This window comes from Miniopterus natalensis, chromosome 5, assembly GCF_054644295.1.
Source record: "Miniopterus natalensis isolate mMinNat1 chromosome 5, mMinNat1.hap1, whole genome shotgun sequence".
Taxonomy (NCBI): Eukaryota; Metazoa; Chordata; class Mammalia; order Chiroptera; family Miniopteridae; genus Miniopterus; species Miniopterus natalensis.
This window is the reverse complement of record NC_142085.1, coordinates 87,602,858-87,619,453: the sequence shown is the minus strand read 5'-3', so window position 1 is coordinate 87,619,453 and position 16,596 is coordinate 87,602,858. Positions and strand designations below refer to the sequence as shown.

The 16,596-nt window shown below is 47.5% G+C and overlaps 1 protein-coding gene across 1 annotated transcript in view; it reads right to left on the bottom strand.

Moving 5' to 3' along the window:
- Positions 1-468: 468 nt before the first annotated feature.
- Positions 469-16,596, bottom strand: part of FNDC1 (fibronectin type III domain containing 1) — a 72,460-nt gene continuing 56,332 nt past the window's right edge. The window contains 9 exon segments of the mRNA XM_087817786.1: positions 469-1,207; positions 2,480-2,602; positions 4,186-4,347; positions 5,081-5,110; positions 6,971-7,050; positions 11,404-11,512; positions 12,745-12,975; positions 14,977-15,120; positions 16,408-16,482. Of these exon segments, the coding sequence (XP_087673912.1) occupies positions 1,092-1,207; positions 2,480-2,602; positions 4,186-4,347; positions 5,081-5,110; positions 6,971-7,050; positions 11,404-11,512; positions 12,745-12,975; positions 14,977-15,120; positions 16,408-16,482 (1,070 nt within the window). The 3' untranslated portion in view covers positions 469-1,091.

Sequence of the window (16,596 nt, the reverse complement as noted above, 5' to 3'; positions counted from 1 at the left end):
TGAGGATATTTTTTTGCTGTTGCTTTTCAGAGAGTGGAAGGGAGAGAAAGTTGATGTGAGAGACATGCTGGTTGGTTGCCTACTGCACACGCCCCAAACGAGGTACATGCCCTTGGCTGGAATCGAACCTGGGACCCTGCAGTCCATGGCTGACGCTCTATCAACAGCCAACCCAGCTAGGGTGGAAAGGGAGTTTTTTTAAGACTGGATTTTCAAATCACTCAGGATCTAAACTCTCAATCTGAAACACCCTGGATATAGAGACGAGCAGTATGTTTTTCACATGGGCATGGAAAGATAGAAGACGCTCGGTCTGCAACAAGCTTCTCACCCGTCACCCAGTTTGGGAGCACTCCCGGGAACAAGGTGTGACTTTCCCTTGTCATATCACCCAGAGTACACATCCTCTGGACACTTCAAAGAGATGTTAATAAACAGCACCTTTGCTCCAAAAAGTCCCACACACACTTATCTAGTGAACAGGTACAAATTCAGAGACTTTAATCAACATTCGTGCAGACAAGTATGGATATGTATATGCATATATACATATATATACCAAATGGGAATTTACAAAGATTTGATACATTTGGTCTAGCAGTGGGTGGGTCCATGGGGTAAATCTTAAGCAGGATATTTCCTTCAGTGGTGACTTGAGTAATCCAGTTCTGCATATAGACCCGAAGTTTAAAGTCGGCTAGTTTGGGAGGAGTCCAACGAGAAAAGTGTGTAGCATCTGCTGCTGTTCCCTGGGGGGGTCGGACTTTGTGCCTAAGAAGCGTGAAAGGAGCCTGAATCAGTGGGCATCCCCTGCAGGCAGGTGCTTTGCTGTCTCTGGGATGAGCTATTACAAGCAAAACGTGTGGAGAAGCAAAGTTAACAGCAACGTTGAATCCTGTGTGAGGCCCAGGCCAGGAAGTGGGGCCAAGTCCAGACTGAAGATGCCCCAAATATCCAGTGTCCGTCTCATGGCCTCGCTGGCACCGGGGCAGGAGGCTGGGGACACTGTCCTCCTTTTCCTGCTCACGGCCCTGAGTGCAAGTTAGTCAAGGGGGCTGGGCAGGGCGAGCTTTCCTCGTGCTGTCCCGTGGTTACCACTTCCCTGGGATGGAGACCCCACACTCGTACCAGCCCACGTAGTAATAGGGGGTCCCAAAGCCAATGCTGCCAAAGCTGACGGGCTCCTGGCGATACTGGCGGTAGTAGCCTGGAAGGGGAAGAGGAGGGGGAGAGAAAATGCACCTGTGATACCGCAGTTTCTAAGAAGTACGTTCATCCCTGTCCCTGGCACGGAGCTCCTAAAATCCCTGGGACTTCCTAGGTGATAAGAGCAGTGTAGGTGTCTTGATACTGGTAACAAACCCCTGTCAACCACACCTGAGTTGATGTTCATAAGGTGACTTTTGAAAAGCACCTATATATTTAGTATGTTTGTTTTGACGGTTAATTTTCTGTATCACTTTGGTCACGTATTATTCTAGGTGTTCCTGTGAATGTGTGTTTCACATGAGATTAACATTTGAATCTGCAGACTTTTGAATAAAACAGATTACTCTCCATAATATGGGTGGGCCTCATCCAATCAGTTGAAGGCCCTAATAGAAAAAGACTGACTTCCCCAAACAGAACAGTGTTCTGCCAGGGGACTCAAACTGCAACACTGACTCCTCCCTGGGTCTCTAGCCTGCTGGCCCACCCTGCAGACTCGGCTCACCAGCCTCTACAATCATATGAGCCAATGGCTTGACATAAGTACCCCTCTCTTTCTCCCCCTTCCCTGAACTGTTTTTAGGGTTTTGGGGTTTTTTCTGGAGTTGCGTGCATAGGGGAAAAGTTCTGGACTTCATTCAGTTGTTCTGTCCACCTACTTGTTTGTTGGGGGTTAGTAACATACTGCAAGTTGTTCACATTTGAGGTGAGTATACTTGCTCTCACCTTGTAACTCCATCATCAAATTGTTTCAACTATCTCCTGAAGCATATCGTGATTGGTCTGCATTTATTTTTTCTCTCTGTACTTTTGATCTTGCCATTCTCCACCTGTGCATGTCTAGGGATCTACTTAGCCCAGACTGTCTCTTCTGAAAAACCTTCCCTCGCAGTCTCTGATGGCTTGCGTCCCTTGAACTGAGATAGTGACTGTGATCTGCACAATTACCTGACGATAGGACAACTGTGTGACATAACTCTTGTCATTCCCTAAGCTTTAAGTTGTACACTGTTAGTTCATATATTTATCTTCTCTTTCTAGTCATGGACCATGTTCCTGAGAGTAGGGATAAGGCCCTATATTCCATTGTATCCCTTCCTTCCCTAGGCTCACCCCAATTCTAGCACATGGTAGGAGTATTTTGATTTTTTTATGATTTGGAATGCTGCCAACACCTGTCTTCCAACGGTAAACCAAAGGCAGGGCCACAGTGAATCTCGTATTAGCCCTGCTCTCTCCGTGTAATACGTCAGGCCTTTGCTCCCGTTACCTTGGATGGGAGGGAGGGCCTCTATGTAGGACTGAGGCCCGGTTCTTCCGTCCAGGTGGGAGTCCACAAACTGGCAGTGGTCTTCCCCTCTTCCCCAGCTGTCTCCGATGCTGTAGAACGTATCTTCACGGAGGAAGAAAAAGTCAGTGACTGTTCAGAAAATGCCGCAGCCGGTTTAGGAGTCGGCACAGGCTTTGGAGCCTGTTTGAATTGGGTACATTACTTAAACTCTGTGTGTCATACTTTCCATCTGTGAAAAATGGTGACAATGGCACCAACCTGTAAGTGTTGTAAGGTGCAGAGAGATCACGTGTGCTAAACACTTAACATGTGTTCATTAAGCAGAGACTTGTTACAGGCAGTTTCGGACTATAAACGGTAGACCCTTTTACTCCTTGGTTTAAAACAAGAACAGGTGAAACTAGTCAGAGAATGTATTGTGAAATAATTATGAAAGGTACGAAGATTTATTAAATAGAACCCAGCTGGGCCAATGTGGCTCAGTGGTTGAGCGGTGGTGACCTATGAACCAGGAGGTGACCGTTCAATTCCAGATCAGGGCACAGGCCTGGGTTTTGGGCTCAGTCCCAGTAGAGGACGTGCGGGAGGCAGCCGATCACTGACTCATCGTTGATGTTTCTCTCCCTGTCGCTCTCCCTCCCTCTCTCTGAAATCAGTAATAAAACAGAACCGATCTTCTTACATGACTAGCAGAGCAGAGTGTGTCTGTGGCATGAGACACTGTCCGTGGTGCTGACCCCAGCTGCACAGTAGGGCAAAGTTGTTTCTCTCAACCCTGGGGTGCGGGAGACGGCTGTGCCACCTCTTAGGGACCCGGGTCACAGGAGGAAAGGGCAGTGGTGGAAGAGAAGAGAAACGAAAGGCAGACAGACAGATGGACGGTGGGTGCTGGGAGAGGCACACATATTGAGGGACTGCCAGGGAGACTTTGACATTATCTTGAAATGATACCACTAGCAAGAAACCAACAACAAGAGCCACAACAAAATACAGCCCAGCTGAAGAAAAGCTGGAAAAAAACGTATTTACTAAAAAATTAAAGGTTGTGTAAATTTTGAAATAAAAACAAATTGGGGGTTAGGTAGAGGTGGGCAAAAGGGGAGGGAAAAGACATTAGCAATAAAAATAAAGGAAACTCCAAAACAAACCAAAAGAATAAATAAGAACAAATCTGCGTAGTTGGGTGAGGCAGTCGGCTGGGCCAAAGGGCACGTTGAAACGTTAGCAGCTCAAAGTGTGTATGTTGTTCGTTGTTTTAATCTCCACCCATGATGACAACAATGCAACTTCTACTTGGACACAGAACAGAGAGTACATAGCACTGCCGACGTCCGTCTCACTACCTACATTTTCCTCTCTGTAAAGCTGTGCCAAGAGCGGGGAATGAAGGGGGTGTTTTCCTCAATACGTCCAGCTCATACTCATACCTACTACTCAGTTAATGGCAAGAATCGGCCTTCAAGTTTATGATAGAATTTTGGACCTCATTCCTAAAATGTAGTCGATTAAAAAAAAAAAAAAATGTTTCTGGGTGCCAATGTAAAAACTTCACCCTAAAACAGGGCCTGTGAAGCTGGTTTGTACTTGAACTAGACCTAACTGTATCCTTATACACCTGTGTCGAGTCAGTGTCTCGTCAAATCCGAACTTTCCGTAACCCGCGCAGCCAGCCGGCCTGGACCTACCTTTCAGGCTGTCGCTGAGGTAGATCTTGTACCGCAGCGAGTTGCAGAGGACGACCCCCACAAACTTCCTGTACCACGTGCGCTTCACGTACTGCCGGCCGTGGCACTCGGCGTAGCCGGGGTCGTGTTTGAAAGCGAACGGGATCCAGATGGGCTCACCGCCTCGACAGAACACACCGGGTCAGGGCGTTCGCAGCGCTCGCTCGCACGAGGCGCCGGGCCCTGGCTTTCTGCTGGGCCTCCCCTCTTCTCGGGCTCTTCTGAGCAAAGTCCCCCCCCCCCCCCCATGGCTCCCTCTCTTTCCTCTTTCTTAGACTGAAACACAACTGGGGAGTTCCTTTTACTTGAACGTAGTTAAGGGATTCTCAGAGAAAGAAAAAGGCATTAAGCCTCGAGGAAAATAAGCTATAATGGCAAAAAGTTGATTCTGCAGGGCATCATCCTACCCGCCCCCCCGCCACCAACCAAGTCCCTCAGCATAGGATCCTACTGTTCCTATCACTCCTGAGCTGCCCGGGACTTCAGCAATAGACCTTTCTCAGGTTATTTAAAAAACAAAGTAAATTTTTGTTATACACTTAATACATTTTGCTCTCTTTTCAGCAATTTAAAATATTCGAAGGAGGCTGAATGCAAATAGACTATCTACTCTCATAGATAGTGGCCACCCGTAATGATTTTTTTATAGATATTGGCTGCTGTGGCCCTACTGAAAAATTCCCAGATCGTTTTCCCCCTGGATTAGGATGAAGGGTGCAAAGAAACCACCGACACTGTCATAATATTATAAGAATGCAAAAATGGTCCAGTGTTTCTACTTGTAATTGTAATGATCTCATAGTTAACAATCAACTTGATTACTAAAGTATCAAGTTTATCGAGAAGAGAGACTTACCTGGTGGCCTCACTACAAGCAGAGGGTTGTCTGTAGAATGGAAAGAAAACAATTGACTTCATTGTCATATTTCACAACCATGCAATTGTTGACATGTTTATCACAACTAAGAGGCCTACCCCAACTGGAATAGGTAAATATAGTTTATCTGACAGATGCCAAGGTTTTCCTTATTTTTACTTTCTAAGCATTTCCTTTTGAGAAAGACGTCATTATTTATATAGATGCTGTGGGTCTCTGAAGATAATATTTTGACATTGGGTACTACAAAATAATTAAATACTCGTTATGTTTTAAAATGTGTCCATCTTGGGAAAACCGTTTGGCAGTTTCTTAAAAATGTAAACATGCATCTACTATACAATCTGTCCATTGTACTCTCGAGTATTTATCCAGGAGAAATTAAACATGTCCATACAAGCACTTATACATGAATGCTCACAGCAGTTTTATTTTTCCATAGTTAAAAGGCAGAATCAACCCAATGTCTATCAACAGGTGAATGAACAAACTAACTGTGGCCCGTGTGCAATGGAAAACTTCTAAGTAATAAGAGAACAAACTAATTTGTATCAAACCACTCTGATTTCAGACCTCCGTTTCTTAATAGGGGCTTAAATTTGAATAATTTGGTTTTCTTCCTATAGATTTTTTATCATGTTAATTCTGATGGCTGCCAAAAGTCTATTTTATTTTTAGGAAATACAGCTATAAACATAGACACATTCCCTACTTTAGCCCATTAACCACTGATAATGGTTTTCTCTTCTTAATTACTGAGAAATATGCTTCTTAGATGAAAAGGGTAAAAACACTTTTGAGGTCCTTTGCCTACATTTCCAGTATAGAGCATATTCTCTCAAATTTTCATTTTCTTCCACATATTCTGATGCAGCTGATTTCAGGTCATTGCATTTAACAATATCTTCCAATGACAAATGTTCTGGGATCAAGCTACATGTGGGAAATGATATAACCACACAGAAGCCAAGTTCCTGTTTCAGTGTGGAGCTGGCTCGGCCGGGCTTCTGAGGGGCCCTGGCTGAGAGCCTCCGGTCCCGGGTCTCCAGCCGGGCCTCCCGCGCGGAGGGGCTGCTGCCCAGGGACTGTCTCCATGGCCGGCTCTGTGCTGCTGCGGACCCTGAGCACAGGCACATTTCAGAGAAGGGCTCAGAGCCCACACACCAGCATCCCAGATACGGGCATCTCTGAGCGGGAATGCTTGTGAGACTGAATAGTATTTTACTTATTTTTAAATTTTTACTCAATTTGAGAGAGGAAGGGAGGGAAAGAAAGAGATCTATTTGCTGTTCCACTTATTTATGCATCATTGGTTGATTCTTGTATGTGACCTCACTGGGGATCAAACCCACAACCTTGGTGTGTTGGGATGGTGCTCCAACGGAGCTACCTGGCCAGGGTCTGAATAGAATTTTAATTAAAGTCTCCACATTAAGTAAAGGCATCTTCATCGCCTAGTAAAAAAAAAAAAAGCATCTTGGAGACCTAACTGTTGGAAGTAACTGCCTCCCAAGGCTCATGACATTTATGCTCTTCAGCTGCTTGCAATAAAATAATTATCTCTGCAACTAAATATTTTGCAGATAGATTCAAACTTATCTTTCCCACATGGCTGAAAACTAGATTTTCCCCCTTTCATTGGAATTTGACCTTTCCATGTTCCAGGCAATTCCAAAAAAGACTACTTTTAATATTATACACGTTTTAACCTAGCAGAATGTTTATTTTATAAAGTGACATCCAACATGAATCCATTAGACAAGGAAGTTAGGATTCTACTGCTTCAGTTTTGAGTCTATTGTAGTCATTTTCCTAATTATTTGTTTTTGAGAGAAGGGAAAACTGAGAAATGAAGTCGTCCAGCCATACCTGATTCTGTGACAAACGATACCGAGGGGCTGATGGGGCCATAGCCGTGAGGGTTTTTGGCTTGAACTTTAAAATAATACCTGAAAGGGAAGAAATACTTCCTGAGAGAGAAGCTTAAGTTCTGTGTAATAAGACAGACTCCCAAACTACTTGCTCTGTGGCAGAGTTTGAATCCTATATATATATACTTATATATTTTACTAATGCATACATCCCTGCTACTCCTATCTCTTCTGAATTTTCTCATTCTCTAATAACTTTTCAAAATAATACAATTAACAGCATAGACACGTGGCTGATGGGAACAGAAGGGGCGCCACTCAGAGCGTGTCCGTAGGGCGTCCAGGTAGTTCTGCCTGAGACACGGCCCTCGGTGGGGTGCTCCCCTGTCCTGCTCTGTCCCAGCTGGAGGGCCACGGCCTGAGGGGGAAGCCGGAGCAGCAAAACACACCGCAGAATTCACACTTGAACTCATTCTTATCGCTGGACTCCGTGTGAAATCGCGACTGCTGGACCCAGTAATGCCTGTTGGCAGGGAGCGGGCGAGCCAGGCCAGAGGCCAGGTCCCCGAGGGAACCAACACGACAGCAAGATTTTGGGGGCATGCCAAGCTCTGTGTTTGGCTCCGAAGCTTTAGGAGTTTCGAGCTTCTGAGCCTCCAGGGAAGAGCAGGTCCAGCATGGGGATGTGGGACAGGCCTGGAGAAATTCTCCAGGATCCACCTTTGCCTTGGACCAGGAGGGGCGAGCGCGCTGGCTGAGCTCGTGCACCCCGAGGGAGGCCGGTCGGCGGGGCTGGGAGTCAGCACCCCTTGCTCTGCACGGGAGCTGCAGGACAAAGCGGGGGTCGCAAACACGGGGGCCCAGCCCCGCAGCTGTGACCCGCTCTGTCCCTGAAGCTTTGTGTTCCCTCCCTCTGCTCTCCTGGTCCTCAGCTACGCACAGGTGAAGGGGTAAAGTCCCGTGAGTGTGGCTCTCCGCCGCGTGGGAGAGTTCGTGACGAGCCTTCCCCGTGACTCTGGCCACCAGGAGTCACACTTCAAGGTTACAGAATTCTGTCAGGCACACATTAAAATACACTGGGCTTTTCAGAGGCGAGTTACTGACATTCAGAGAGCAAAGGCTCATGTCTGCTGCACCACCAGCCTGGTGCCAGGCCTCTGAGCTGCTGCGGTCACCAGGGAGCTGCGGCCTCAGTTACACAGGGACAGTAGCAATTTTGTGTCTGATGAAACAGTGGGCTGAAATGGTTGAGATAATTAAGCATTCGGTAAAATTAGTCTTTTAAGCCTTTCAAGAAAGTCATTCACATTTCATTAAGGAGAGAATCCTTTTTAAAATTTCATTTAAAAAGTATGCACAATTAAGAACACATGAGTTTCCCAATCTCAATGTGCTCAGCCGTTTGTGTTCCCAGTGGTGCAAACTTTTATTCAGTAGTTGCGGATAGTTGTGGATTACTGAAAGCAAAGCTGCAGGCTGTTCAAGCGGTGGGTTTGGCATAGGTTACGATACTGGTTAAACTGCAGATACTTTCTTTTTTTTCCCTTAAAAAGGAAATCAAAACCTAAGGAATGACACATATTCTGAGGCTGCAGGGGACATTTCTACTGAATGCTGCTCAAGCCACTGCTGGAGCCGTCCGGGTACCACTTCCCGCAGCTCCGAGCTCAACCGCGCAACTGAGGAGATGGTGAAGGGCTGACCAGTCCACTGAAAGGAGCTACTCCACTGAAAGGAGCTACTCCACGGAAACCCATGTGTTCTCCAAACCCACCTTCCCTGTCCGCACAATTACTCCACCCTCCACCCTCCACAAAGCCCATGTGGCCCAATTCCAAAGACACATTTCCACTTGAACTTCACCTAACGTGTCAGAGTTAATTTAAATATGCTGAGCTGGAAAGTAACATGGAATTATGAAAAAAGTACAGTTCCTATTTTCAAAAACCACATTAAGCTTTTGCTATGAACTAAAATATATGTTTCATACTCTGAATAGTGTTTGCCTCATCCAAGTAGCAGAAGCGACCCATGCCTGCCTCCTTGTATAAGCTTTTGGCCCTTCTTTTGAACAGACTCCACAGTGACAAATCGTTGCACTTTAAGTGTGGATTAAAATATGCACACTCCCTGTGGGTGAACAGTGCCCATGTAAAGTCAAAAGCAAGATTCAGCTACAAAGAACCACAGATGGTTTTTACGCTCTGGCTCTTGCGTCCATGGACTTCCTGTGTCTCCGATGCACGGGGCTCTGAAGTCGGTGCCTGGGAAGCCCCGGGACAGTGATGAGATGGGAAAATGGACTCTGTGGAGGAAGCATGTGGATTCCGAAAGGGAGTCCACCAGAGACCCTGTGTTGGGGTCATGCAGGGACAATGAGCACCCTTCCATCACAGCGACACTTCCCTGGCTGGAAACGTTGCGCAGCTGTTCAGAGGGGGTTTGAGGAAATCTGTGTGGGAGGAGGCACTGTGCTTGCATCCTTGCCAGCAGTGATGGGGAGCATCGGAACCTGGGGAGGCCACAACTGCAGCTGCTGTTCCAGGTCTATCCACCAGGGAGCTGAATGTGGGTGGAGGGTAGGACAGGGGACCTGCCTGTCCAGCCTCCAGCCTTCTCACCCCCTCCTGCTGTATCAGCCTCCCTTCCTACCTAGAATACACCATCTTTTTGAACATCCCTTCTGCCTGGAACGACCTGGCCCTGCCCCCCTCCTTCTCCAGGTTAACGGCTGTTTATTCTGCCTCCCCTGTGAAGCTGATCTGATTGCTCCCCAGTCCCCAAGCTCAGAAAAGAGTCCCCGTTCTACACTCACAGCACCGCGTGCTTCTCCCTCAGGACACTGACCAGTGAAAGTTTATGTTCTTGTTGCAAAACAACCTGCTTCCTCTGTCCGACTGAGCAACATGAGGACAGGCCATGGTGTGGTTTACCCCTCTTCCCCCACCCCACCCTCAGTGCACATGATGGTGCCTGGAGCAGGGCAAACAGTACGTACTGACTCAATGAATCCCGGCTTTCATACCTGTTGAAAGGGAATAAACCTGCATCCTGTTACCATCTCCTGACATTCAGAACTCAACACCAGTCTGGCAGCAAAAGTTGTGGACAGACACTGGACTTGGGGGTGGGGCACAGAACACAGGGTTCGAGGCTACTGCAAGGGCTCTGGGCAAAGCATCGCTAAGGCCCCTTTCAGCCTGTCACACAGGCTGTGCTGAAAAGGCCTTGTCACTCTGCACACCGCAAACTGGGTGCTGACCCTTTTAATTTTTCTTCCTTTCATTAATTTTTCATCTCTATTGGGGAAAAATAAAGTGTTTTATCAACTTGCTGTTTTCCTACTTGCTTTTTATCTGCCAAGTCCTGAAATTCACAATAGTTTATAAACGCTCAGTTCAAGTGAGCCCAAGGGGCACATTAATATCCGCTGACGAAAGTTCTTAGCTGGTTCAGTCTCTCGGTGCCCATGGCTGTTGTTTGGTTTCTATCCCTTTTAGCACATTTCTGTTTGAGGACAGAATTGTGTTTCAACCTTTTCAGTCTTCCTTTGACTATACAGAATATGAGAGACCTCGGGCCCACAGTCACATCCCTTAGCACTCTTTACTATGTAAAAGTGGTGGCTTGACATGACTGTGTGCTGGAGCCATTTGCACAGGCTTAGGAGTTCTGAATGCACTCTGGTAGCTTGGAATTGGCTATGGTGGGAGCATTTACACTACAGAAATTGGCAATCACTAAAAACCAAGGAATTTTGTTTCCTAGAGAGCTGGTTTACAAGCACACCACTGCTCGGCCATCCTGTGCTTGGTGCTTCGCCCACGTGTGCCCACCAGGGAAGCTTTCCTGATGGTCATTACCATCGAAACTGGATAGCACGAAAGCAGAAATGCACACTCCCCCACTCTGTGCCTCTGGCTCCCAGATAGACTTCTGGCCAGCCAGCCACTTGCCCAGTATAGGAAGTCATGGTTGTAACCTAAACCAATGTGTAAAATGCATCTTCCTTGAATGATCTAAACCTCTATATCATAGTTTGAGTGCCATTTAATTGAAATGTTCAGCAATTGTGGCTCCATTAATGTCACATGTGGAGTCCGTGCTCTCCGTACGGGTGACTACAAATGGATCAATTCCCTTTCAACACACAGAACTTTTCTTACCCCAGTGGTAGGTAGTGTTCAGTCTCTGGAAACTAGGGAATAAAATATCAACACAATAGACTAACAATTATAGTATATATAGTAATTTCTCCCAAGAGAACTATATGTCCTATGGTAAGTGTGCACTGACATTCTATACGAACTGAACAGAGAATGCAAAAGAAATCATAAAACATTCTGACAGCTTTTCATTTCAGCCCAAGGATATCTGTAACCACATACACAGGCCTTGTTTTGTGGTTTTTCAATAACTGACATATCATACCTTGTGTTTGGCTTCAGGTTCTCAATGGGCAAATGAGTGACTGTTGAAGCTTGTGTGGACCACTTGTTCCTGATGAAGTCTTCATAGGATGCGCTGTAAACCAAGTAACCTGCATGTGGAAAGAAGAAGAATCCAGTGAGCATCAAGGAACCACGTCACGCAAGAGGTGTAACCCATGGAGGATGGTGGGGGTGAGGCAACGGCACAGGTGGCTCCATGGGAGAGGTTCCAGAAAGAGCAAACGGCGTGGTGGGAGAGGAGGGGCTCTAATGTTGGGATCTGATGTAGGTAACAAAATTAGAGACACTTCCTGAGACTTGCTAGATCCCCACTTTGCCCTTCTCATTGTCCACATTCCCTGGCCTCCCCCATCTCCTCAGAACTAATCACACGGCATCTTGACTGCACAGAGGAAAAAGCAGAAGGGAAGAGCAGTGACAGCCACACAAGTATTTAAGGATTTCCGGGTTAGAGACATAATAGTGCCAGGTAACGTCAAACTCTGACTTATACCACCATCGCCCACCCAGCCCGAAAGACACACACACACACACACATACATATTCCTTCCTCTTATACAACTTGCAGGCACAGAAGAAATCATTCACAAAGGAAGGGTCTATTCACAGAAAATATCAATTCTCTTCTGTAAAATCGTATTACAGTAGATTTCTCTGAAATGTATCCTTGGCAGAGTCAGATGAACTCATGACCATCTCACAGGCCAAGAACTTAGGAGGCTCAAGACATTTTTCCATCGCATCCAATTCCCACATAAGGAATTCAGAAGCAATAAGACTGATCTGAAAGCACCCAGCAGGCATGGAAAGAAGGGAAGACACAGAGTCAGGAGGTAGCACACAGTAGAAACTCTTTCACCATCCATGCTGCAGGATCTAATCTTATAAGTGGCTACGTGGACTCCCTGGCCATTTTGCAGGATTACAGAATGAAACGGATGTAATAATATTTTGCATAAGAGGAAACCAAGGCCCAGGAAGATGAAGTAGGTAGTTCAAGGTCATACAAACCCATCTTGGACTTGGATTCTGGACTTCTGACTTCCATCCAGTGCTCTTCATACTGTTCCACAAGACTTCCCTTTTACCTTATGTCATCCTTTTGAAGGAAGACACCTGCATCCATCCATCCAATCCACCTATGCATCCAATTCACCCATTCATCTGTCCATCCATTCATCCATCCTCCACCCATCCATCCATCCATCTATCCATCCTTCATCCAATCCATTCACCCATCCACTCATCCCTCATCTGTCCATCTATTACTGTTTCCCACCTACATGTTGATGGTAACTCTGAGCACCTGCCTTGGACACACCTGTTACCACATCTCCCGGGGTGGCTTTGTTCCAGTCCACAATGACAAATGAATGGCAGCCTTCCATAGCAACAATGGTGATATTGCGGGGGGCATGCTGAGGAGGCAGGTCACTCTTTCTCATGTCAGTTGGAATGATTTCATCCAGGCTGTCCACTTGGAAGTGATCCAGAGCATCGGTCAGAGAGCAAGGGGCTGATGGATCTTTACTTAGGTACGTCACATAAGGAGCTATAAAAGAAGAGATACCCAATCAGATTGCTGAAGGCTTTCTCTGGAGGCAGAAACAATGTCTGCTCCATGGAGTAGACCAACCATTCAGTCTCTCCCTGCTAGACAGAATTTCTAAGGCCTGGTACCAAACCCAGAAGCATATCCCTAGCTCTCCTTAATGGATCCCCCCATTTACATGTTAATCCAGTGGTTTCAAAAGATCCAATTGCCCATTAACATTGATGACTATGGCCTCAAAGTGACTAAAAGATCACCAAACTGCAATTCATTTAACGTGTTAGGTCTGCAGTAATTTACCATGCCCGAACATTTGGAAAAACGTGAATCAGGCCCAGCTGGGGTTCTCTCAACACGGTTCTTTCCCTAGACAGTCTTGGGACCAGAAAGAAATATACACTGATCAAGACACACAAACTCTGACCTCAGTCCTGGAAGGCCTTCCCTAGGGCTTCGGGGACCCCCATAACCATCTGGAACGTCTGCAAAGGCCAGGCCTGAACAGCTTTCTACAACACCTCTGCTCAGTACGTAATAGCAGCCCACACTTAGGAACAGCTTTGAGCTTTTCTGACACATCAGCTCAGTGGGCACAAGGGCACCGGAACTAAGGCAGGACTTAGACTGGTCCCAGCCCCAGCTGGGTCTATTGACACTGAGGGGGCCCATGAAGCAAGGGCCCAACATGAGACTCCAGCTACGGCTCACAGGCCTTTTTGTTATACACACTCTGTAAGAAGTTAGAAACACCAGGGAATCTGGGTTGGGCTCTAAATGCAAGGCTCCTGTGCACTCCCATGTAACACATTTCTAGTACTTCCTTAAATGTCCCATCACATCTTTTGGTGCAGGTTCTCATTCTCAGTGGCCATTACAACTAAGAGCAGTTTTTAGCTCCTCTATTTTCTGATAATTTGTATAAAATTAGGCCTTTAGGGCTTGTCCGTGGGTCTTATTGGGAAGTTTGGGGGAGTAACCTATGCTTTATAGAGTTACAGACACATAAAAGTAGCCAGACAAGGGTGGCAAGCCTCTCAGTCTTCAGCAGAGTGCTCTGGCGCAGCAGGTAACAGCACTGAGGGGCTCTCAGAGTCTGCCGTGGAGCCAGGGAGAGGAGCAGGTTTGGTGGGCTCGGCCCGGCCGTTGAACGCCGCAGCCAGCACTGGCATGTGCCGCAGGAATGCGACCTCACGTTAATTACTCTGGTTCTTCAAGTGCTACGTGTAGCCGAGACACTCAATGCTAATCTTGGCTGGCAAGAGCTGTTCTCTGCTTACGGCAGAACATTTGTTTTGGATACGAAAAAGTGCGATATTAGTTTAAGCTGTTGTCAGTCTCTACTTAGTCACATATTACCTTTTTCCACTTAGTATTACATTAATCTAAGTGCCTCGTTAGTGGAGTTCATTGAGGACGTGGGAAAAGAAGACTCCCAAAGGGAATGAAACATGGTTTAGCAAAACAGAATTTCCTCTCAAAACCATTTTCATGACTGCCAAAAAGGAGTAAAATAAACGTGGAGGCCCCAAGTCCTTGAGGTGAATGAAAAAGACAGGAAATAAGTGAGAACAGCCTCAGCTCTGTGATACCTTCGGAAGCGCGAGGCTCAGTTCAGGCCACTGCCCATCTCGGAGGAAGGGCCCTGATGTGCCGGCCAAGCCCCGAGGACGTCTCGTCTCGGGAAGTTGGCTCCGGCAGACGTGCTGGAGTTCCCTGGACCTACGACTTCTATGTGTCCCTCTCTCAGGCCACACAAGGCAGCCTCTCTAACCCCTCCTCTGTCGCATCCCGGTGCCCCCGCCTGCTCCCCTCCCCTGGCGTCTGCAGAGGGCTCGTTCACGGCATCTAGGCGGGCGTGGCTCGCCCAGTCGCCCAAATGGAAGCTTCGCCCTGGGAAAACTGCTCCACTGGGCCTCCTCGGCCAGGCCGGGGTTAGCTACGCTCTCCAAACCACACGTGGTTAAAAACCCACGTTCCTCTGACTAAGAAAGTTGAGTTTACCAACAAATCGTTTCTTTCCAGCCAGGTCGAATTCTTCTTCGGGAAAGGAGCTAATGGTGCCTTCTGGTGAGATGATGGCGGGCGTGGTGGCCGTGGTGGAGGGCGCGGTGGTGGCCGGTGGCCTCGAGGTCTCGGGGTCGTAATCTGAAAGGACACGGAGGCTTTGTAACGGGGCACTTCCGGAGGAGGACTGTGTGCAGCCAGAAGGTGCCGTCCTGAGACCCAACCCAAGAAAAACCCCTGCTGAAACATCCCCTCCGGGCAGCAGCTGCGGGGAAGGGGGGGGGGGATAAAGCAGCAGACACGTCCAGAAAAGGGAGGCTCCGAATCGGAGCTGGAGAGTGCCTCGGGGTGCGTACAGTTTAGCATGTCCCTGTTCCCGGGCCAAGGCCATCCTCCACCTAAGTAACTTTCCCTCTTAGAGCACAAAAGGTTCACATCAGAAAATAAGCTTGATTTCTTTTCATTTATCATCTTCAGGCTTGCTTTCTGGGAAGGAGATGGGATTAGTTCTACTAAGAGAAACAATCCTTTCACATTTAAAATAAAACTGCTCTCTTTCACCTGCTCAGAGGTCATAAGAACAGTGCACACTGTTTTCAACGGTGCTAAGAAACCCTCCCTTGCTAGCTGACATCTGGTGCTTTTCTTGTAAGTTGGTTTTTGTTTGCAGGATTACACCACTACATCGAACTTTATTATGACTGCATCGAAGGAGACCTGCTCCCACATTTGCGATTCAAGACCACTGGAGCTGTGGATGACAGCCGGAGAGGTGGAGTGCAAAAGTGAGGACCCTCTGATGTCAGGCTGGCACCGGGGTGGGGACAGGATGCCTACATGAATTTCTCCCACTGCACAGGCAACTCATAGAACACACAGAAGAGATGCAGGGCCGCAAGTATAACAACTCCACCAGTGACCGCCCAGCTGCTACCCAAGGCGTTTTGTAGTCTTCTCTTGTAAACTTACCCTTACTTGAAAAGATTCTATGATTTTTTAAAAATCAACCCATCCATAGCATTGTATTTTTTAATGGAGTTAGAAAAAGAGAGAAAAGGGAAGACTGAGAAGAGCCGAGAGGAAGCCGAGACGATGGTCAGTTTTACAAAGAGCGGAGGACGGGAGGCTCAGCCCTGGCAGCTCCAGAGTTTCTGGCGGAAGGAGGGGCTGGAAGGGAGAGGCGGGGAGCACAGGGCACTGGATTGGAAGCTGCGTTTCCTATCAAACACACTTTTTCTTTGGATCAAATATGTATCGGAGGTAACTCAGAAGCATGGGATACAACCAGCCTTCCCTAACCAACCTTGGGCCACCCAGCCCAGGGTTCTGAAGGAAACCGCAATTCAGAGCACCCACTGAGCGATGAAAACAAGATCCTCCCACTGGGAAAGAACTTATCCAAATAATGTGCTTACAACCAGTCAATACCTTCATCATAGACAACGTAGGCCTCCTCCGTGGGCGTGGGTGCGGCCGTGCCGGGCTCCAGTCCTGAGAGATCATCTAGTGGAGGGAGAAAGTGTCATCGGTGCCAGGCTTCCTTCCCATGGGTCGTCCAGGGCACAGCGGCTCATCCCCCGCGGCCGGTTCATGGGAACAAGTCCTCAGAGCCAGGGC